The sequence below is a fragment of the Emydura macquarii genome, unplaced genomic scaffold (genome assembly GCF_026122565.2).
Source record: "Emydura macquarii macquarii isolate MOO-44397 ecotype Brisbane River unplaced genomic scaffold, CSIRO-AGI_Emac_v2 contig_2795, whole genome shotgun sequence".
In the NCBI taxonomy this organism is placed as follows: Eukaryota; Metazoa; Chordata; order Testudines; family Chelidae; genus Emydura; species Emydura macquarii.
The window spans coordinates 2,731,634-2,755,494 of NW_027132932.1; the positions used below are offsets into that span (position 1 = coordinate 2,731,634).

Genomic DNA, 23,861 nt, shown 5'->3' on the forward strand with positions numbered 1-23,861 from the left:
TCTCTGTGCCTGCAGAGGAAGCTACTGATGTGAAAAGTTGGCTTAGCAACTGAAGGAACTCCATTTCAAGGTGTCTGGCTAATGATTTCCACCAACTGAGGGGACTGACTTCGTTCAAAACATCATCAGTAAACATGTACTGTTTAAATGGTTCTGCTCCAGGCCTGCAGTTTATTATGACTGGCATAACTGAGGAGTGGCTGCCATGCCATGGCGGCATCATCTTCTTCAGAAGTTAGGCATCTACTTTTATATCTGGGGTCGAGAATGTTCACAAGAAAATGAGGTGGAGTTGGTGCTTCATCCATTCGCTTCTTTACTGATTGCAGTTTAACTTTCTGGTGAGGTATTTCTTTCTTCAATGTCTCTTGAAGTGTCTTCCAAATTTCAACAACATCAGCAATGCAGCAACAATTTCTCTGAAGTTTGTTTAAGGCTATGAATATAGGCTTCAGTGTACTGAGCATATCCTCTACATTCCTCTTTAATCCAATGTTAGATACTTTGGATGAGATACTTCCATCTATTTTATCACAGTTTTCTTCACAAAGTTTTATGAGAATAGGCCAGTTCTTAATAAATTGTTCAAAATGATCGACCACAGAATTCCATCGAACATCTTGAGGGAGAATTAGTTTGGATCCTCCTGCTCTCTTCAGTGAAGCTGAAGCAAAATGGTTGTTACAGAAGTATTTTGCAACTTCAACCACATTTTCTTTTATTTCTGGAGAAGATGTACTTAAGTCTTTGGCTAAAAGATGCATTAAATGAGCACTGCAGCCATATGTTATTAAGGAGCATCCTTCCGTTTCTTCTTCTAAGTATTTTCTCATCTTTGCCACATTTGCAACATGGTCTGTGACAAAACTGCATGCATGACAGTGAATTTTTGTTCACAGTTTATTACAGCTTTCACTGCCATTTCTTTTAAATATTTATTCTGTGGGCATTTCCCACTGTATCTATTGTTTCTGAAAGATATGCAACCCCATCTTCTGTTGTCACACAGGCACATATTACTGGATCATTGTGAACATTGCTCCACCTATCAAGGCTTAAACTGGCAAATTTTCCCTCAGTATTTCTTGCACACTGTTCAAGTTCCTTCTCATACACTGTATCTAGCAACCTTCCATCAATGTCTGCTCTACCAGGTGGTCATAAGGACTCAGCCATATCAAAGAAGTGTTTATTGTTAACTATGTGAAAAGGAGAATTTGTGGCACAAATGAACCGAGTAATCTTTTAATCTACGGTGTCTTGTTGGTATTCGCTGGTCCTTACTACAAATCCATCCATGGTGGTGATTTTACTGGAAGATTGAAATCTTTTGCTTGCTACTGATACTTTGTTGTCTGAAATATGTTTAGTTGCAGCACTACAGTACCAACGGATGACTCTGAAGTAGTTGCAGGTAGACAGTCACAGTCAAAGTCACTTATGCTTAAATGGGATCCTGAAACAAAATTCAAAAATAATTTTGAATAGTCATTCTTTTCACTCTATTATTCAGTAAATCATTTACATTTTTTTCAGCAAGGATGCAGATCCGATTCCAAATTATCAAAAAAGCTAAGACTGACTGCACTTAGAGTGCACTTAATTTTGGAGTAAGCCCCATAGAACTCACTGGCACTTCTGTTTTTTGAGAAAACAAGTATAGGATGGGGTTCCCTTGGGAAAACTGAGTTATGCTGAAGTAAAATAGGGAATAGACTTATGGCATCACCATTATGGTCTGTGGCCGTGATGCTCAAAAATAAGGGGCACGTATTATGTAATATAAAATAAGAAAATGGCACCCAGTGGCAACTGGCAACTCTAGATTTCTCTTACTGCAGTTTTCTGTACCGTATACTTGGGCGATAGATTCTAAACCTAGTTAACTAATTAAACAAGCCATAAGGATTAGCTAAGCTAATTTTTTTTTCTAGCAACATCCAACATAGCAAACAGCTTGGGAATTTACTAGTTAAATCATACTTATACTAAAAGGCATAGAGAAAGTCTTGAAGAATGATGCATTGCAAAGTGAATTATTTAAGTTACTAACCAGTTGATTCACATTGTTCTTCAGGCATATCCACATCTTCATCCACATCATTTTCTCCCAATAAGCAGTTTTAATTATGATGTTTCATTCTTGCAGCTAGGTCCTGCATCTCCTTCTTGAACTGCTTACACTTGACACGTTTTCCTTTTTTACCCATGGAAGGAATCTCTTCAAAATGTTCCCAGATAGGGCCTCTCTTACGCCCAGAGCCATGACAGTTTTTCTGTGGCAAAAGTGTAGGGGAATATAGGAAGCTGTGTGTGTACTGAATAATGTCTTCTCTTTTTCTTTCCAGTCCACTCCACTGTTCCTTTCTACTCTGCCTCCGTCCTTTCTCTGTCTTTAAGACAGTGTATTAACTAACTCCTTTGCCTTGCTTCGCCCAGCTCCACCACCACATAAGCACAGAACAAACAACAATCCTATGCAGTCTTTCTTTGCACATATGACTTTAGTCTGCTGAGAAACAGAAACTGAAACCCCAGAACTTTCAAGAAGCAAGAGTTGGTAGTTAGGCTGGACAGACTAGAGCCATTAATTCATTTTTATGAGACTGTAAGTGTAGGTTTAGCATGTTTGTGATGAGATTTAATTGTAACTTATTTTTTAAATGAGAGAGAAAATTAGTATTTTATTGATGCTTTAAAAAAATAAAAAAAATCTGATTTAAATAAAATTCAATTTTATTGATTTTTTAAAAAAAATCATTCATTTTTATCCACCCTGGTTCAAAAGCATCTGGTGGTCTGGATTTGGCCCATGGTCCTCCTATTGAGTACGCCTGGCATAAAGCTCTACCTGTTGAACTAAAACAGCAGCTCCATTAGAGTAATAGTAATAGGCTCTGATTCTCCATAAGGACCAGCCACTACAGTGAGGCCTGATCACATGCATTTATCCAATAGCTTACATTTTCACATTTAAAACACAAGTAATCATCTTTATAAGAGATGTGAACCCAAGTACAAACTGTTAAGAAAAAATAACAAAAACTATCATTCCAGGGGAATGAAACTTTGAGCAAGCCTTTGCAGCGTTCTTCTGGAAAACAACTCAGTTTGCTTGAATTCTTTCTCCAATGATCTGGTTAAGGGGTTTCAGTCTCTTGCCCACTTCTAGAAGGCTTTGAATCTGTACCCAGCACTAATCCTACTCTGTACATTTGCCTTCACAAGGTTGGGCAAAGGTTTTCCACAATAAGGGTGAAAAAGTAAATAAAGCTTACTGTGTACTTATTTTCAAGTGACCATGGCACTCAGATTCATAGATTCCAAGGTCACAAGGGACCCATTATGGTCATCTACTTTGACCTTCTGTAAAATACAGGCCATAGAATATTCCCAAAATTATTATTGGAGCAAGTTTTTAGAAAAATAACCAATCTCAATTTAAAAATTATTGGGGATGGAGAATCCACTATGACCCTTGATAAATTGTTCCAATGATTAATTATCATCGCTGTTAAAAGTGAATGCCTCATTTCCAGTCTGACTTTGTTTAACTTCAACTTCCAGCCATTGGATGCTGTTACACTTTTCTCGGCTAGTTTGACGAGCTCATTATTAAATATTTGTTTGCCATGGAGGTACCGTACAGACCAGTAGTTCTCAAGCTATTTGCAATTGTGGGCCACATATGCAGCTCTGTGTGTGTTACGGAGGCCACATCCACACAATATATAATATATACTACCTGTATGGCCCTGAAGACAGGTTGCAGCTATGTGCTGACTGGGCTGCAAGTGGCTTGCGGGTTGAGAACTGCTGTTATAGACTATAATCAAGTCACCTCTTAACCTTCTCTTTGTTAATCTAAATAGATTGAGCTCCTTGAGGCATGTTTCCTAATCTTTTAGTCATTCTTGTGGATCTTTTCTGAATCCTCTCCAATTCATCAACATCCTTCTTGAATTCTGGACATCAGGACTGGAGATAATATTCCAGCAGTGCTTTGCTGGAAACAGAGATAAAATACCCTCTCTACTCTTAAGCAAGATTCCCATTTATGCATCCAAGGATTGCATTAGCCCTTTTGGCCACCGTCTTGTACTGGGAGCTCATGTTCAGCTGATTATCCACCATGACCCCCACATCTCTGTCAGAGTCACTGCTCCTCAGGATAGAGTCCCCCATCATGGAAGCATGGCCTATAATCTTTGTTTCTAAGTGCATACATTTATATTTAGCCATACTGAAATGCATATTGTTTGCTTGGAGCCAGCTTACCAAACGATCCACATTGCTTTGTATCAGTGACCTTTCCATTTCTTTATTTACCACTTCCCCAATTTTTGTGTCATAAATATTGTATAGCCATGAACCAATCCCTACAGGACCCCACTAGAAACACACACGCTTAATGATGATTCACCGTTTACAATTACATTTTGAGATCTACATCAGTTAGCCAGCTTCTAATCCACTTAATGTGTGTGACATTAATTTAATTTTTTTCTAGTTTTTTAAATCAAAATAAAATGTGATACTGAGTCAAATGCCTATGAAAGTCAAAGGATCAACACTTCTCTTTGTCATCCAAACTTGTGATCTCATCAACAAAAGATATCAAGTTAGTTTGACAAGGTCTATGCTCCATGAACTCATGTTGATTGACATTAATTATATTTCCCTCCTTTAATTCTTTATTAATCGAGTCCTGTATCAGCTGCTCCATTATCTTGCCCAGGATCCATGTCAGATTGACAGGCCTATAATTACCTGCGTCATCTCATTTATCCTTTTTAAATATTGGCACAACATAAGCTTTATTCCAGTCTCCTGGAACTTCCAAGATGCTCCAAGAATTACTGAAAACTAACATTAATGGTGCAGCAAACTCCTCAGCCAACTCTTTTAAAAGACTTGAATACAAGTCATCTGCACTTGCTGATTTAAAAATCCCTTACTTTAGTAGCTGCTGTTTAACACCAGAGATACCAGTGGAATGGAAAGAGTGTTATCATATGAAAACAACTACATCCTATGTTTTTTAACCCCAAATACAGAACAGAAATGTTTATTTCTGACTTTTTTGCATAATTGTTGATAATTCTATTATTTCCGTCTATTAATTATACCACTGTCAGGATTCTTTTTGTTCCTAATATACTTAAAAAACTCCCTCTTATTGTCCTTAACTATGCTAGCCATGTCCCTTTGCTTCTCTTCCTAGCTTCTGATTTATATTAATTTTTATCAACTTCCCCTTTGTTCCATTGTTTTTTAATATATTTCTTAGTTTCTTTCACTTTTCATCTAAACCAGTGTTTCTTAACCTGGGGGTTTAGAGGGGTCGCAAGTGCAGATCTGGTATTGGGGGTGGCAAGAAAGGCAATTGCCTGGAGCCACAGGGGCGCCATGAAACTAAGTTACATGCCTCAGCCCCGTGGGGGTGGGACTCAGGCTTCAGGGGTACAGTAGTTTGGAAAGGTTAAGAACCACTGATCTAAACCATGTTGATTTTTTAACCAATATTGCCTTCTCTCTCGATTATGGCTTTTTTGGCACCTAATAAAGTGTTCTTAAACAATTCCCAATTATCATTCACATTTTTTCTGATTAAATTCTTTCTCCCAGCTGATTTGGCACATAATTGTTTTCAGCTTTGTGAAGCTGGACCCTCTTTAAAGCATCAAGTATATATATTACTGGTATGGACTTCATTCTGTTTGCACATTATTGGATTAAATCATGATCACATACCTAAATTACCATTAATTTTTACTTCTGAGATCAGTTTCTCTTTATCTGTCAAGACTAGATATAATAAAGAATTCCCATATGTTAGATGCAACATTTTTTAAGTCAGGATATTATCTATCAGATTTAGAAATTCCCAGGATGTTTTAATACTGGCAGCATGAGACTCCAGCATATGTCACTCAAACTGAAGTTCCACAGGATCATGCAGCTTTTTTCCCTACAGATTACAGAAAGGAGCATAAGGAGCCAGCCATCTTGTTCACAAGTGTGATTGGATGGTCTGTAGCAGACAGCAACTAACACCCCATTTTGTACTTTATCTGTTAGGAAATTGATTCATAAGCATTCAAAGTGATTTTTTTCCGAGTTATCAATGACTTGGAAACAGGTAATAACGTTTTTTTAAATATACACATAAACTGCCACTCTGACTCCCTTTTTGCCTACTCAATACTTCCTAAATAGATTATAAGCATTGATTTTAACATTCCAGTCATGGGACTCAACTCACTGGGTTTCAGTAATACCAACTAGATCAAATTTATTCTCATAAATTGCCAATTCCCATTCCTCTAGTTTGTTTCACAGGTTCCTAGCATTGGTGTTTAAGCAAATAAAGAATGTCTTCTCTTCCTCTTCATATGTAATAATTACCAGAAACATAAAGCACTTCTCAAACAAGCCCCGCCCTTCACTGAAACTTAAAATATCCACTCTACCAAAATGACACACACCCAAAATACAGCAAACACAAAGGTTGGAAAGGGAGAAAAGCATTGGTAGCACTCTCTTACTCTTTCCCATCTTCTATCCCATCCTTCATTTTTTAACTGGCAACACTGAATATAGCATGCTTGTGCATTACTTTCACTTCCACGTCTTAACTTGAACATTGGGCAGGTGACTGTGTCTGACACACTGTCTAAAAACCCTATGTAAAAATTCATTCAAATTGGCTTTGATTTGAGCACTGCAAAATGTCCTGAAAGCCATCTAGATAAGGGCAATGATCATTAAGAGTAATGGGATGAAACTGAGCAGAGGAAAATATAGGCTAAATATTGAGAGGGGGTGGAATCTTAACATTAGATTAGATTGCAGAGTAGTCTGTCAAGGAAGATTGTGGAGACCATCATTGAAGTCTTTTAAAAATAGCACTTAATATTACATTGAAAGAAACTATCCAGGAGTAGAAGGGTTTAGAAGAGGAAATAACAGGTGCTTTCCCATCTCTAACTTCTATCATAATCAACTGTAATGATTGAAGGAAACTTGCCAACAAATAACCAAACCAAACCAATCCCATTATAAAACATGGTCTGGTCTGCACCTAAAATTTAGGTCAATCTAGCTACATTGCTCAGGGCTGTGAAAAATTTCACACCTTGTGCAGCATAGTTACATTGACCTAACCCCCACGATAGACCCAGATAGGTCAATGAAAGAATTCTTCTGTTGTCCAAGCTATTGCTTCTTGTGATATGGATTTACTATAGCAATGGAAAAAACCTTTCCATCGATGTAATAAGTGTCTACACTACAGTGGCATAGCTGCAGCGCTGAAGGTGTGCCATTGCGGCACTTGTAGTGTAGACATCCCCCCAGTTATAAGGGTAATTTTCTTCCCCAAATCTTGACAGCTCTAGCTAAACTTCCTTCACAGTATACAACTAGTCATAATATACAAACCCTTTGATATGAACAAGATTAGCCCAGAAGAATTTGTGATGACTTGAATGTAGGACAGAACAATTTTTGACTGGATTAAAAAAACAGATGGGGATGAGGACAAAAATACCTTTTTAGAAAGCACCATTTAGTCACAATATGACAACACTTCTATTTGCATTATATAGCAGTCACTGCTAATATTAAAAAAATGTTTAACAGTTCTATACTCTCGAGGGGAAAATAGACCCATTCAAAAAAGCAAACAAAACAAGCAAAACAAACCAACCTAACTTTCTTCCAAGACTTTAGTTATAATCCTGAATTCCTACACTGTATATGTAAAGTGTAATCACGCATTAATCATACTGAGCTAGATCAGGGGTTCTCAAACTGGAGGTCAGAACCCCTCAAGGGGTCGTGAGGATACTTTGGGAGGGAGTGGGGGAGGGGGGAAAGGAGTCAAGAGCTGTCAGCCCCTAAACATGCCGTGACTGCAACTGTCAACCTCGTGCATGGCTGACAGCCAGAGCCCTTCAGAGCTGGCTGGCCTGAGAGCAGTGGCTGCTGGCTGGGTGCTCTGAAGACCCCCACCCCTAGCAGCAGCATAGAAGTAGGGGTGGCATGGCCTGGAGGGGTCATCACTTTTTTGGGGGGGTCATCACAGCCTGAAATATTTTCAAAGGGGTCCTGGAAAAAAAACGTTTGAGAACCCCTGAGCTAAGTGGACACAAACACAGAGGAAAGACAAGAGAGAGAAATGAACAATGTAACATTCAGATATATACAATCACAACCAAAAGATCAATACAGGAATTCTGAAGGGTTACAATAATAAAATATTTTTGTTGATTTTTTATTTTAAACCTTTAAAAGAAAAATGGCTAAACATGTGAACAGTAAATACATTATTACAGCATTAACAAATACAATTATATTTTACATATTTTAACATCTGTTTATAAAAATTAGTTTTGGTGACAAGATAAAGCAAAAATCCCCCAAAACAGATTGAATTCATTGGACAGATGAAACTTCTATATTTCAGTTATAAAAACAAGACACAAAGTGATTTTAAAAATAAAATTCCTCTATAGAATTCAGCTATTCCCTGTATTTCGTCTACCAAAAGTACAGTACCTCAGTTCAAATTTGTGCCAACAGTTGCTTTTAGAAAGAATCATAAAAATGTCCAAATCCCCTTTTTTGTTTAAATTGACCAAATGGCACCTATTTGCCTGAAGCAATAAAGTAGACAGTGTTCAAGAAATAAATCGATAGTAGGAAATAGAGAGGCTGGGGTTTCAACTGAAAGTTAGGCTGCTGAATGCTGACATTATTGATTTTAGCTAGTTCAGCTGGCCTTGTAATTAAAATGTAAATTTGAGAAAGAGATTATGTCCTGACAGAAATGGTGGGATTAGTAGGAGATAAAAGCCCCTCAGTCAAAATTCAGAGAAAGAAATGAGAAAGAAAGAGCACAGGTTTCCTCAGCTGTGTGGATTTAAACTAAACCTAACTACTTCAGATTCACCTACGTTTAATTGAAAAGACGGAGACAGAATATAAACAAGTATTATGGACTGCAACTTTCCTGGAGCAATATAATATTTAATTTCTGTTTCACATTTTATGGAGTCCTACCCATGCCAAGTATGTGTAATTTATATTAATATACACGCGAGTTAGCAGAACTGTCATGCAAGTTTACCAGCTTTGGTACAATATTTACCCACTTACTCTCCACCATCATGATAATGAAAAAGCTAAAGATATTTTACTCACCAAATGCAGTAAGTTATTCTGCTAGGTGAACAGAATTTTGCAAAGCATGTTTTATATGTACATATAGAAGTATACCCACACAGAGCTTGAAGTTTCCATTGTTTTTAATGGTTCAGAATCCAGCCTATAATATCTATGTATGTATATAACCAGTGTGTGTAAACAAATTAACACATAGGTTCCATTATTTGTGAGGGTTCCATTACTCACAAGGGATGAAACCTTGAGTGAGTTCTGCAGATCATTCCCAACATGTGCTCCAATCTTTTCTTATCACATAGAATCATGTATTTTTCAGACATTCATTTAAGAAGTGTTTTAGAGTTTGGTTTTTTTAAACCACTTTACTGGGATCGTCTCTCTTATCCCTCCACCTCTAAAGGCAGGATCCTTAGGTAATATGACTTCAGCTATACAGACCTCTGAGGTAAAGAAAAAACTAAAAGGTTTTAAAAACTTTTAAAAACAGCTTTTTCTTTTCTAATATCTAAAATGATTTAACTGTATCTTGGAACCTTCCAGGGTTGCAAGTAAGTATTGTACATTGCATTGGGAAGCTCAGAATCTTCCATTTCCAACAGCATTCATATCTAGTCCCATAGGTACATGAGGTATCTGACAAAGCCAACAAAACAAAAAAAACCCAAAAGCAGCTGTCTGAAGTTGCTAGGAGGTTTGAAATGTTAGATATAATTATGGCAAATGTAGATGTTTTCATAGAGTGCAAGTGGGGTAGTCAGATGCTCAATAAAAACAATGCATCACATGGATAATGCTACTGCATATATAGAGTTTTCTGAAAAAAAGATGTAAGAATCTTTTATAATGGAAAGTGCAAGGCAACCTAAATATAAAGGTCACTACCAACTCCCCCTATAATGCATACGTGTTCACAAACAAATTTTCATTCAAGTTGCTATAACTGTGCTTTAAAAATCCTAAGCAATAAAAAGATAATTAATAGTTAAGGTCATTAACTACAGAAATTAAGTTATACATCTTATGTGGTTTGAAAAAACAATTATAGACATGCTAACAATTACAACTAACTCTCATTATAACCTTATCTCTGCCCAATTTAAAATCTAGTCTAGGACAAGGCCACTCCTGTGACTTTACACACTATATCCACCAGAACCTACAACTTTTATTAAATTTACCATGACTGCTCTATGACAAATCTGCAGCCCTATTAATGTGCAGGTGGGCAGTCCCCTTGTGAAATTAATCCCGTGGACAAACCTATGAGATGCTGATTGTGTTGTGCAGTGTTCAGCACTTTCAACTTCTATGAACTTCGGTGGGAGATGAATGTAGTCACCAACTTGAAGAAGGATCTACAGATTTCAGGAGGACCTTAATTACAAGAAGGACCCGTGCACAGAAGTGAGGAAGGATTTTCATAATCCAGTCCTTTGTATGTATGAGATAGATAAACAATTGTAACATTTTACTGGAAGTAAAAACATTTTAATCATGTGCTTTTCTGTAAATGTGCAAAGCTATCTTTATATTAAATTCTTTAGCGATATTTTATAATGACTTAAATATGCATTATTTATCTTTATGGATTGCTGTAAAAAGCATATTTGTGTCTGAATATGATTACATTAACAGGTTAATGTAATGTTGCAATTTTACTTTTAAATTAATAATTAAAATATTTCTAATAGTGGTATGCACTGAGGAAAACCAGTTTAAGTTTTTTTGTATGTAGTGTATCAACATTTAAAGTTGTAATTTGAATACTGACTATCACCTCTAGGCAGATTTCTGATAAAATCATTTATTAAGTGCAGTATTATTTCACTTATATAGTCAATAACCTTAACTTTCATTTCCTCAATTTTGAAGCATTTTTTATAATAGCAACCTTAATTTTAATTAAACAAAAGCTCTTATTTTATACTTCCTTTTTTAAAAAGAGAAAATATGCTTGTTTAATAAGAGGTATTATATCTCCTGAATGAAGATAATGAATTGTGTGTCAATAATGTTGTCTTCTGATATGGGGGAAGAGGCTCCTAAGTTCTGCAGGGTATGGAAAGCAAGGGGTAATTCTGTTCTTACTCCCTTTTCAATAACTATTTTGGGTTTTTTCCCTATAGAAGTCAATAAGTACCTGTAAATCTCCCACGTAACCTAATGGACTGCTTGGTCTAGTGCTAATGTTGCAGCTCTATCACACTTTTGGTTCTCTGTTTAAATTCTGAGAACTCTACTATGAATCTATTGTTTTTCCATTTGTTTTCTTTGGTCTTCTTCTCTGAGTTTCTGAAGAAGGACTGCACAGCACCTGAGGGGCACTGAGACCTCTCCTGTGCAGCTCCTGAGGTACATAAAGCCGGACAATTGAGCCTGGGTAGGAGGGTGTTGTGTTCTGGATCTATCTCATCAAGTGTGCAACTCTTTTCAACTGAAGAAAAATAAGACTTAGAATTTATGACGTCCAGATCCCAAAAAGGAAACTCAAGATCCACATGTCAGAGCAACAATATTAGCTAAAGAAACCTACTGAGTTACATGGAGAATGTACAATCCTTTGGTGACTGAGGTCCTGATTCAGGAAAGCATTCCTATCGGAAGGAAACTAAAGCATGTGCTTTCCTAAGTCAAAGCCTGAAAAAGGAGGTGGAAAGAGTGTTCCCTTATCCCAGTTCACCTAGCAGATAGAGTGTGGATATCAAAGGCAGGGAAGTAGCTGTCTGCAATTCATAGCCTTTGACGTTGCTTCCCCGTCTTTGAGATCTTTGGAAGGGGGCTCCCCCTGCTGGCCACCGATCAGCTGTTTGGGCAGGACCTTGAATGGTTTCTTTCTGAGTCCCACAGAAAACTAGTCTCCAAGGAATCAACTTGTTCACCGTGGCTCCTCTTGCAGCGCTGCAAATACTGCAAGATCAGGTGCCCTGTGCTTGCAACGTGCATGACAATAGTGCAGAGCTGAGCAGGCTCTACATTTCTGTCAGAGGTGGTGGACAGTCAGGAGGGCCATGCAAGTTTGTGGAATTTTGAAAAAAAAGCACAAAATATTTTGGGCTGAAGATGAAGTTATGGGATGGAGAATACTGTATCATGGGAAGTTGATCTCATGCTCCCAGCCACCCCTGCGCTACTTGTTTCGACCCCATTAGGCACTGCAAGAACTTTCCAAAAGACCTTACACTGGAAGGTGATGAGTTGCACAGTGGGATACCTATCCATGGCACACTGCATTCTGCATCAATACAAGGGCTACTGGTAAGGACATACAGCACTAACACAAGGAGCCAAGTTTACACACACACAAGCAATTTAATAACTGCAGTGGCTGTACACTGACGTAACTTAGATCGACATAATTTTGTAATGTAGACACGGCCTTAGTTTGTTCCAGTAACATCATATTATGTAAACTAGGAGACCAGACTTGCTTTTAAATGAATAAAGCCCCAACTTTCACTTTGTTAGCAGCACTCCAGCAGTATAGCAGTCATTGGAAGAAGAAGTGTCAGTCAATAGCAGTGATAGTATTTTAAATACAAAGTATCAAAATCCAATTCTACTAAAGTTTTACTGGTAACATTCTGTATTAATTTCTTTTCATTTGAACTTGTGTGTGTTTTCAAGATGAACACATAGTCTGGGGTGTCTTATTATATAAGTATCTGACATTTTTCTTTTAATAACTGTGCACTGAGAATGACTGTGATATTGCAAAATGGCTGGCCCCTTGTCCCACTACAGACATCAGGTGCAAGTGTAAATAGGGATTATACAAATGGGTGGTCATTAAAAGTCTGGTAATGCTAATTTAGCATGACACCCCTAATGGGTTATATCTTCACACTTCAGTTACCTAATCACCTAAATTCTTTTAACAAATTTACATTTCATCTTACACATGAAGATTCAAATTGACTTGTCTAATTCTCCACCCATCCTATAGTTCCATGATAAAACTCAGCTCCTTATGGTAGCCATTGAATAACACTGTAATTTTTTGGGGTTGCAACATTTATATCTATATGCTTGGGGGGGAGGGGGGCTGCAACATTTATATCTATATGCTCTCTTCAAATCCATTTTCCCTTGGCACAAACTTTTTAGATCTCAGTGGAACAACAAATATGCATTTGTATCCAAAAACGGTATTTGAACTTGCAATTCAAACTGACTTTCTGAAATGTGACATTTAGATTACCATTTTATAAATTTCAGTGATTGTGTCTTATGTCTTTGTTTTATTACATAACACAAAATGCTTATTTGAAGAGCTGTTCAACTTTCATTATTTATTCAGGTGTGGGGGGGAGGGGGGAAAGGGACCTTTACATTATTCAAACTTTCTAAAGAACAGCAAAAGTGTACTGAAACTTGAAGGTATGATATGCTGCAGTTAAGAGATTCCAGTTATATTAGACTTCTGAACTGAGATGTAAAATTTCACTGTTTCCTATAGGCAAAGCATTTCACATGAATTAAAAACAAAGTTACTAAAATAACACTTCAGCTCTATAAAGCTGGAATAATTCAATTGCTTTCAATAGAGTTCACCAGGGATTATTCTGACCCTTTTGTATCTGGAAAAAACAAATAGCTATATTTAGTTAAATATCTAACCCTTCAACACAGTTGATTCTCCTGCTATCACATCACATCTTTACTATGCATGTGATTTTTTTCTTTTAGGCCCAGATTTTTAAAGGTATTTAGGCCCTGATTCACTCAGCATTGCAACACCTAACTGATTTAGAAGTCTATGTTGCATTTTCAAAAGTGATTTAGGCACTTAGGAGTTTAAATCCTATTGACTGTCAATGGGATTTTGGCTCTTAGGTGCCTAAATCTCTTTTGAAAATGAGACAGGCTACTAAAGTCAGTTAGGTGTTGCAACGCTGAGCACAGCAATGCCTAAATAACTTTCAAAATCTGGGCTACACTAAGCTTGGCCCTTCCATGCATGTAAATTGTTTCTCATCAGATCTTTTCTGATTTAGAAAAGTGAACTGTCACAGGGAGATTTAATTTTTAAAAATATTTTGATTAAAAATATAAGCCCAACAAGATTTGAACACAGTGGAGCAGATGCAGTTTTCAGTTACACTGGTGTAAATTCAGAGTAATTCCACTGAAGTCAATGGAATAACACTTTGGAAACAGAGCAGAATTTGGCCCAGTAGTTTACAAATGCACTTAGGTATATGTTTTCATCCATTCCCATGTGCTTTAGAGCTTTTCTGAATAAGGATTCTTTCTTGAATTGGGTCCTTAAAGCAGTACTTTACCCATCAGAGAAGGAGTCCATATTGTCTCAAGAACACAACAGAAATATTAATTGCTAGGAATAAACTTCTAAAATAAATCAAATAAATTTCTATGAAGTTCATATTGTGCCTGTCCCCTAGCTCCTACCCAGATTTATATGCATGTCAAATATCAATGTGAGCTGGGGGGAAACTGGCATTTTGCTTCTTCAGTAAAAAAAAGTAGAAGAATTTATCTTCTCATTAGCTACATTATTTATAGAAATAGGGAATTCATTATTCTAGTCTATACAGGTTCTCATCAATGTCGTTTCTCAGCACCTTCCAGTAGTGCAATAAATGATGTGGCTAACATTGGTCACGTGTGGTTTGTTTATTCCGTTATCCTCTCCCCACAGGGAGAATTGTGTGTGCAACTATATGTTTTGTTTCAATAGGGCATTGTTTTGTGGGCTTCAGTGAAAAAACTGCTGTGTGTTTATGTTAGGAGGAGGCAAGACTGAGATGCACTTTGCATGGTAGTAAGAATTGGTCACCAGGGCTCATCCTGCCACAGTCCTCCTCCTCTCAGGTTCTCAGCTGCCTACTAGCAGCCCTTTCTCCCTTTCTAGACCAGCTGTAGCCCAGCTCTCTTTAATTAGCTGGATTAGATTCACCTGCTCCAGTCCAGGGCTCAGTCTATCCACAGAGACCAGCAAACCAGTGACAGGATTAAAATGACTTTTTATATGTTATGCTAAGAATCTTTAGGCTGCTGTTAAACCACACATAGAAGCCAAATTCCAGTGCTTTCAAGGCAAAATACAGCAGACTCCCCATCATGCCTAATGCAAATCCTCTCCTTCATATCCATTGTCAAGACCCACAAGTACTATGCCTACTCGGAATGAGCCGATACTTTATATAACTAGGTTGAGAGACAGTAGGGGCAAGTGACTATTTATTGATTGATGTAATTACATCAACATTTATAAAAACGTATATCATATATTTAAAAAGTATTGTAAATATTTGATTATCTCCCTCTTACCTATTCTTCCTATATTGCTGGTTTTAGGATGGTAAGCTCTTCAGGGTAGGGGCTGCAGTTTCATATATGTTTACCTAGCACAATGGGGATTCCGTCCTGTTTGAGGGCTCTGGGTACTACTGAAATATAAATAATAAATAGTAATAATCACTTGGTTTTGAGGCACTAGCATGACTCAATATTGAGAGGTTTCCTTGAGCTGACGGTGTGAACTACTGCAGACGAGCAGGCTACTGCAGGCCTCCCACACACTGTAGTCAGCCTACGTGGTATGAGACAGTCAAAAATAGAAGGTCACTAACTGCCACTATCTAGATTTATACACATACATACCTTAATATTACCAAAGAGAAAGAGATTTGGCTTTCTATATTAAAAAGTTGCAGCCTGACTTCCCTACAGCTCAAATTACACAGAAGTTTAAAAAAATGACATGAAGAGGAATGTTAAAAAAAAAAAACCACAACATGTTTTAGGATAACACAGCACCATTTTTAGTCAGTCTGACAATCAGTAGCAATGTGAGGCAAGAAAAAAAAACTTATTACAATGTCAAGTATTTTTAACTTTTACTTGATGGCAGCATTTCCTTCTATACCAAAAGCTTCTGAGCTTTAAAAATGCACAATGTTACAGAGAAGGAAAACTCCAGACACTTAATAAGCAACATGTGGGAAAGACAAGAAGTAGTGCACTGGAGTTTAATTGTTTCAGATCTATTTTTTCCAGTAACTCACCTGTCAACTTTACAGATACACTATATAAGTACACATCTATTTCAAAAAGCTTTAGAACATGTTTGAAAAAGAGGACTGCTAAATTTAAATGAAACTGAAAAGAACATGATTATATTTTGTTTGTGACACTACCACAAAGTACTGAGAGGTTGAGCTCCACTTAACCTTTTGTTACAATGACACACACACTGGAGGGAGAAGCTAGGTTGTGGGCCACATTTAACCATCCTCTGGGTGTTACGTGGCTGTGTGTGCCTGCAGATGCTATAATTGCAGCGAGCACCACAAAATCCTATTCTGTTTCACCAAACCATCCTCAGTATTGCTAAGCCATGGTTGTTCACAATTATATTCTCCCACCATCCTATTCTGAGTAAATAAATATCCTTTTTTAGCACACATGCACACAAACATACAGAGCATCTTCTATCTCTAAACTATAGTGGAACATGGCTGAATGAAATAAGCTCCTGGTCTCAGTTGCTTCTCCTCGTAGAAAGTATTTGTTTATCTAGAGCCTATCGCTGCTCCCCTATCTATGTAATGACTTCCTCACAGCAGTCAGAGAGATTACCCACACCACTGATCACTTTATTACTTCATAATGGCTGTTTATTTACTTTGCTGCAGCAGTAACATGCAGGGATAAAGCTTTTCACAGCTGGGCAAACTCACCATATTCCTTACGCAGGTGGTCTGGAATGTGGGGCTCATAACCTTCCTTCTCAGGGACCTCCACAAATTCATCTTCATCATCATCATCTTCATCGTTGGAGACTTTCATCTACAGGAAGAAAAATACAGATAATTAGACTATTTTTTCTCCCCTTTATATTGAAAATATTAGCAGACAGCAAGACACCCAACCACTAAGGCTCTTCTGTGCCAAAAGTATTTCCCTAATTATGTATTTAATCATCATCAAAGATTAGAGCCCTTGTTTTACATTTCATCTATAAAGCCATCTTCAATCCCTAAGAGGTATCTTTATAAGTTCTCTTATCCATTAGACGACCCACAGTTGGTGAAGTGTGAAACCATAAAATAAAATAAAAAATAAAAAAATGTTAAAACAACATTAAGATCTTGACTTAATGAGCAAGTGACAGAGAGCCTTATCACTGCCTTTCCTTGGTTTGTTGGTTCAGCTCATTCGGTTGTTTCGCTGTATTTTATAGCATGTTATGTAAGATCACCCACTGTCTATGCCTCCCCAACATGTACAGCAGGCCAAATAGGATGAGTAAAGGATGGGCTGGCAGCCTCTGATAAAGCAAGAACATTCAAGCTTATATATATAATATACACACACTACACACACACAAATACATTTTTAAACAGTCCCTGGATCTAAAAATAATTATTATAGTACACCCCTTTGTTTGTAGATGGCATCCATATTCAGGATGGTTTCCCTAGTTTAGAGGATACTGGCCAGACCAGACAATTTTAAAAGAGTCATGCTCAAACCATTACTACCCCATTAAAGCAAGTCATTCTGAAAAGTTAGCTGGTGTGTTTCTGAATCAATTTGTTTTGGGGATCTGCTTGCATTCAGAATTCAGCCAACATGAGGCACAATTCTTTTCAGCAGGCCAAAGGCCCTCACTGCATACCAGGCTGGGAACCCAGACTGCTGTGAAGTCTGCAGTAGATATGGGACATAAGTTCTGGGACATATCACTAAGGCTTGATTAAGTGGGATTCAATTTAAAGGGATTCTACTGTACTTATTTTTTTATTTTAAAGCTGCTGTCAAAAAGTACCTGTAATACATAAATATCTTATCTGATTTGAAAAACCATAAGCAATTACATCATTATGTTGCAAACCTTACTATGCAGAATCCAAGGAACTGAAATTATTGGGATTTTTAAAATGTATGTGTGTAGCCCATATTATATATAGGATGGAATATTTATGAATAGTTGAAAAATAAAAATATAGTTCCTATCAATTAACCAAAGCAACTAACCCACATTAGAAGCTAGCAGCTTCCTAAATTTTATTTTGGCTAATTGTTGCCCTGAGTATGCCAATGAGACTCTACAACCTTCCCCTGATGCCCCTTTCTTTCACACACCTCTACCAATACATTTTCCTCAAAAAATTATTATCCGGGAAAAAACCATCTGTGTCCCCTTAAATAAGAATTTGTACGGCCAATTTATAAAATCCCCAAATCCTGGTAGTCCCTTAAAAAGACAGCAATGCTGCCAATCACTAGTATTTTACTTGATTTCTATTGCCCAATTTGGGGAGATTTTAAAAGATTTACACCTCACAGAATGAATGAGTAATTGTAGTTGTGTAATGTGCTTTTATGGGTTTGGGAAACAATGCGTAAGATCCATCCATTAGAAGAACAGTCTCACCATAGAACTCACAATCACACTTATTCAAGTTCCCTGAAGTAAACAAAAGCAACAGACAAGAAGGTGACTACATGACCTTTATCATCGTCCCCCCACATCATGGATTATCCCTTTTAATTTCCTTCCCATTGCATTTACCTCTCTTATGCAGGTATTCATATCAACTACTAGATGTAGGAAGCACAAGAGGAAGAAGCAATTTTCCCCTGCAGCAGAATTTTACCAATGTAATTCACTAATCTAATCGTGTGTCACAGCTGCACACTTGAGTTCCTCTAAATCATATTGAGATTTTAAAGCCAAAAAAACCTGGAAACCAAACCTTAACCTATTGAGTATATTAAAACTGAACAAATTTAGCAAAACTTCTTGATCTGCATTGCTTATAAACTACTTTGAAGCTCATTTCTAACACAAAACATTCAGTTGCTGTTGACACTGCAATTTACCCTTCATTAAGTGAAATTTACAGGATGATTTGCTTTGTTTCTTAATTGACTCTTTCTACAGAACACTGTAGTCCTAAATTTTAAAAAGTAAACTAAATCACATTGTCTTAAAGGACAGTCAATTTATCAGTGCAGCATTACCGAACAGTAACTTTTCTTCCCCTAATTATTTTTTGGGTTTAATATTAATTCCCAGAACACCCTTATTTGAAACCAGCCCTGAAGTAGCTACAACCATGGGCATCCCAATGGCCAACTATCACTACCTCTAATCAACAGATAAAGAGTTGCCATGCTCTACGCCATGCCGGAGAGCTCTGCATTCTAAGTTACTTTTCACTTCCCACTGCAAACATTCCTCCTCATCTGAAGGAAAAAAGTAGTTCTGGTATGGCCAAGACAGACATATGCTGCATCTGTCCTCTCATGGTCCAGATTGGAAGTCAAACTATAGTTCCAACACAGAAAGGGTCAAATACTCCATAGCTAATCACAAACACATGCCAAGAGACTGGGTTAGTCAACTACCAAAGAGGCACATCAATTTTTAAACTTCAAGCTTTTAGAAGACCTTCCAGCTGGCTTTTAGAAAGAGAAATATTGTAGGGTTTTACTTTCAGCACAAGAGTGGTTGGAAGATTGGAAAGGAACTACTCTGTTAGCATTGCGGCTTCAAAGTTCTATTTTTTTTCTTTTCTACTTGTTAAAGGCAATTTAGGAAATGAGAGCAAATTAGCTCTCTTCTAACTAGTTAGAGCTGCCCCTTTGTCCTTTTTAGAGATATAATTGTGTCAAACTTTCTACTCTCAGTTCCTATTTCAAACTCAGCTATAAAACAAATTACACTAAACTAAAACTTAAGGATGGTCTCAGTCTAGAATTTGTGCAAAATGTGAAACATCAACAATAAAATTGGAACTACCACAGATTTATTTAATTGTTATGTTCTAGGAGTGTAGGGAAAAGTAATTTCAGAGGACTTTTGTGCTTCTGATTAAAACTGGACAGTGCAAAAAGTACATAAAGGCTGTAAGAGAAGCAAGAAGTTTCAGGAAGAGGGAAATAATGACAAACTAATAGAAGGTAAAGAAAACTAAGTGAAGGCTGATAGTCTAGCCTAAATCCGCTACATTGTGCCTAGGATATTGGAAAGGTTTTAGTTCAAATACTTACATACATTACATATACCACAAAACCTGGGCAAGAGTTCAGGACATAGTACTTGTCTTAACTTTAAATTTTCCCTGCTTCGTTTGTTTCATACCCTCTAGACTGCTTGAGAAACTTAGCTATGAAGAGGTTTCACCAAACAACCTGCTTATTACATGAGGCTAACTGAAAAACTGAACCAGGAGCAACATCTTTGTATACCTGGTTGGTCTCAAAAACTTTGAAGCACACAAGAAGCCCTGATGTGAAAAGGCATAATCAGATGCAAATTCACTTTGTTTAGGTACAATCAATGAGCTGCGTATTTAGGTACTATAGGAAACATTAATCATAGGAAACTGTAATTTTTGTTATCAGTCTAACACTAATCAAAAGGGAAACCTGTCACTACCGCTGACCTGTGAAACGTCCCAATTATACTCTTCGGAAATGACAGGAGCACTTAACTTCCTCACTGAGTAAATGACGACGATCAATCAAGTTTGAATAACAATGAGCCACGGAGCTGAAAATTATTTTTTGTATAGAATCTACCCAGGAATTTATGAAAGGTGAAAAGCAACCCAAGGTTTTAGGGGCATTATGGCTTTCAGCTAGTGCAATGCATATCAAACACTAAACAGAATTTATGTGTTTTAATTTTCTAAAAGGTAGATGTGGACTTGGTGCTACAATGCATAACATATAATGCCAGATTTTAAATATGGGGGTCATTTTCATAAAATATTATGCTTATTGTTTGCACCCTTGAATTTCACTGGGGACTTTTATTAAATTTAGATTTCCTGTAAAATATTTAACGGTTTAGCTAACTATCAGGAATTAAGCCTCCTTTTCCCTCTTAACAGAATGTTTATTTTTATATCATTTTAACCAAGCAACTCTATCTTCCTTCTGAGTCACAAATATGTAGTGAGGTTAATCGCTTTTAGAAATTCAAAAGTTGTGAGATGGACTAGTTTCTTCTTAAAACATCAGTGGAATGAAGAAAATTAACTGCATCTATATCAACCCCTTTATGCAATCTCGTTCTCCTTCCTTTCCACTACAATTGACTCAGTCAGATGAAAACTCCCCAGCAACATTACTCTAGTCAGAGAAGTCACTGATATAAATTCCACTTCCCACAGCACCAGCTAAGAGCATTTATTTCATACGGACTTTTTGCTGCTCTCAGACTGAACAGAATGAATGCTTTATGAAATGTGAAGCACCTTAACGTTGCTTCTCCACTTTTTTTGTAATAAGAAATGTAAACGTTGGCAACCAGTTTTAAAGTGGATTAATTTCTTAACAATGGCAGCCTCAAACTAACGACAATCCAATTAGCTTACAAGGCTACACATTTAAATTAACATTTAAAATGGTGCAATTCACTGAAATAGGTGCCTTTTGGAATTGACACTTAAAAAACCCCTAAAACATAATGTATATGATAAAGACTGATAAATTACCAAGTGTTGATGCATGCAGATCAGAAATCTGTGTTCTACCTCTTGTGCTCCTCAATATCTAAATAAAAATATAACATAAGCTCAGATGATGGATACTGGAATATAAAGCTTTTCTCTTCTAGGCCACAGAATTAAATTCCACTAACATCAGCAGTCACCAAAAGTGGTTACCAGCCAGTTCATTCAATGGATTAGGTAAACTATTTGTGTTCTCAGTCTAGTCGTAAGTTCAGAAACATCATAAAAGCCATCATCTCAACTGGCATCCTTGTTGGCAGTATCAACATAGTAGCCATATCTGAAGGGTAATGGAGAGTAAACTACCTTCTCTTACACTAGAGGATAGTCCCTCAAATATAGAGCTAACATATGTCTAAGAGGCAGTTGTACTGTCATTGCTCGTGATATACACGTTCTGTGGATAAATAAATTATTTCAAGCTAGTGTTGTCAATCTATCTTTTGTGAGCACTAAATTAATTTAAATTTAAAATAAAAAATATCCAACCTGAAATGATAAAGTAACATTTTTCTGAAATGGAAGAATTCCTGAACAGACACTCCCTGCAAGAATAGTGTTGGTTTTAGTGAGGCCAACTTCCAAGTTCATAGGCCACAGACTTATTTTTATGATGGAAATGGAGCAAAAAGTAATGACTGCACATATATGCAAAATATTTCCTATATTGTATCTGTTCAGAATGTTAGGAAAGTGATAGAAAAATGGACGCCTTGTCAATTCTACTACATGTCCAATGGCAGTAGGTTAAAGCAGTGCTGTAGTTAGTTAGCTAAGTATATTTAGACCTTCTCTAGCAGGGAAAAAATAATCAGATGCTTCCTTCCTGAGGAGTGTTTTATAAAATAAGAACCAAAATAAGATATAGTGTGCTGGCAGAAATCTCATTACGATGACTCTCTACTTTTGAGCCTATGCCCTACAGTGCATCCCATGTGTCAATGTATCTTATTCTAACCACACGTCCAGTTACACACATTGCTCTTTTACTTTAAATGCTAACATACTACACAAATACAAAAAACCTGCAACAACATACTTTTCAAGATATGAAGCCTTTAGTACTTTTCTCAACTGTATACACATTGATCCCTACATTCTATTAAGAGCATTTAGAAAATCAAGTCTCTGCATTCATAGTTAAACAAGCAATACAATGTCTAAATATATAATGCAATCAGTATATAAAACTAGATGTAGAGGAATTACTAATTATTTTAGACAGGAAGGGGAAAAAAAAGATAACACAAAGAAGCTGTATCTACTTACTACAACACTGCTTGCAAACTACAGCTGGGACCATTAAATAAATTTTGTATGGTCTAATTAACTTGGTTTGCAATCTCAATTACTTTTCACCCTAGAAATCACTTGTGATCTGTTTTATGTGTCTCTGTTTCCCTTTTTTTTAAAAAAAATGATGTAAGGCATCCTCAGACAAGTGAACTCTAAACTTCATTTGTCTTTCAGCAGGCTTGATGGCTATGCATTTAAAAACCCATTCTATCTTATAAACTAAAAATTAAATGTACTCAGCTGTGATGGTCGTCATTGCATCTGCTATTAATATGCTAATACTCTCACTGAAGATCTTGCAAATTATTCCACCCTGCCAATATCTCATGTGCATCTACTCACAGCCAACTACCCGTTTTTTCTAGAGGTCAGAAGGTTTTGGTCAAGGAACTATAATACTTACCATAGTGGAATCCGTTAGAAGGGGCAACTTAAGGGAACATATTTTGTATTCAATCACAACATAAAATATAATTAAGACATCTTAAATGAGGGACAGGGATGTTTTGTGTAACAAATACACAATCATTAGTAACTAAATAAAAACCTTTTTTAAATAATTGACAAGGAAACAGAAGCATCACACATTTTATTAGAAAAATCTTTTTCAACTTCATTTATATACCCATCCCTTTGTATCCTCTAAAACATGTTGAAAAAGAAATATCAGTGCTGAAATTCTGTCATTTCAAAATCATGTTTGATTTTTCCTCTAATGACTGCAGTGCTAGAGAAATATAAGCTGTTAGAAAAGCTACATTTATGAGGGTGGGGAAAAATACCACCAAGGTTTGAACACATTCAAATGACTGCAAATTAGATCTGTAGCCTAGCCAAACACCTCATTTTGTGCTTATCAGGAGAAGCATCCCTGCTCATTCC

At 36.8% G+C, this 23,861-nt stretch overlaps 1 protein-coding gene across 1 annotated transcript in view; it reads right to left on the bottom strand.

Moving 5' to 3' along the window:
• UVSSA (UV stimulated scaffold protein A) overlaps positions 1–23,861 on the bottom strand; it is a 107,523-nt gene that overhangs the window by 39,676 nt on the left and 43,986 nt on the right. Inside the window, exon 8 of the mRNA XM_067567636.1 lies at positions 16,893–17,001. Coding sequence (XP_067423737.1) covers positions 16,893–17,001 — 109 coding nt within the window. The remainder of the gene's footprint in view (positions 1–16,892; positions 17,002–23,861) is intronic.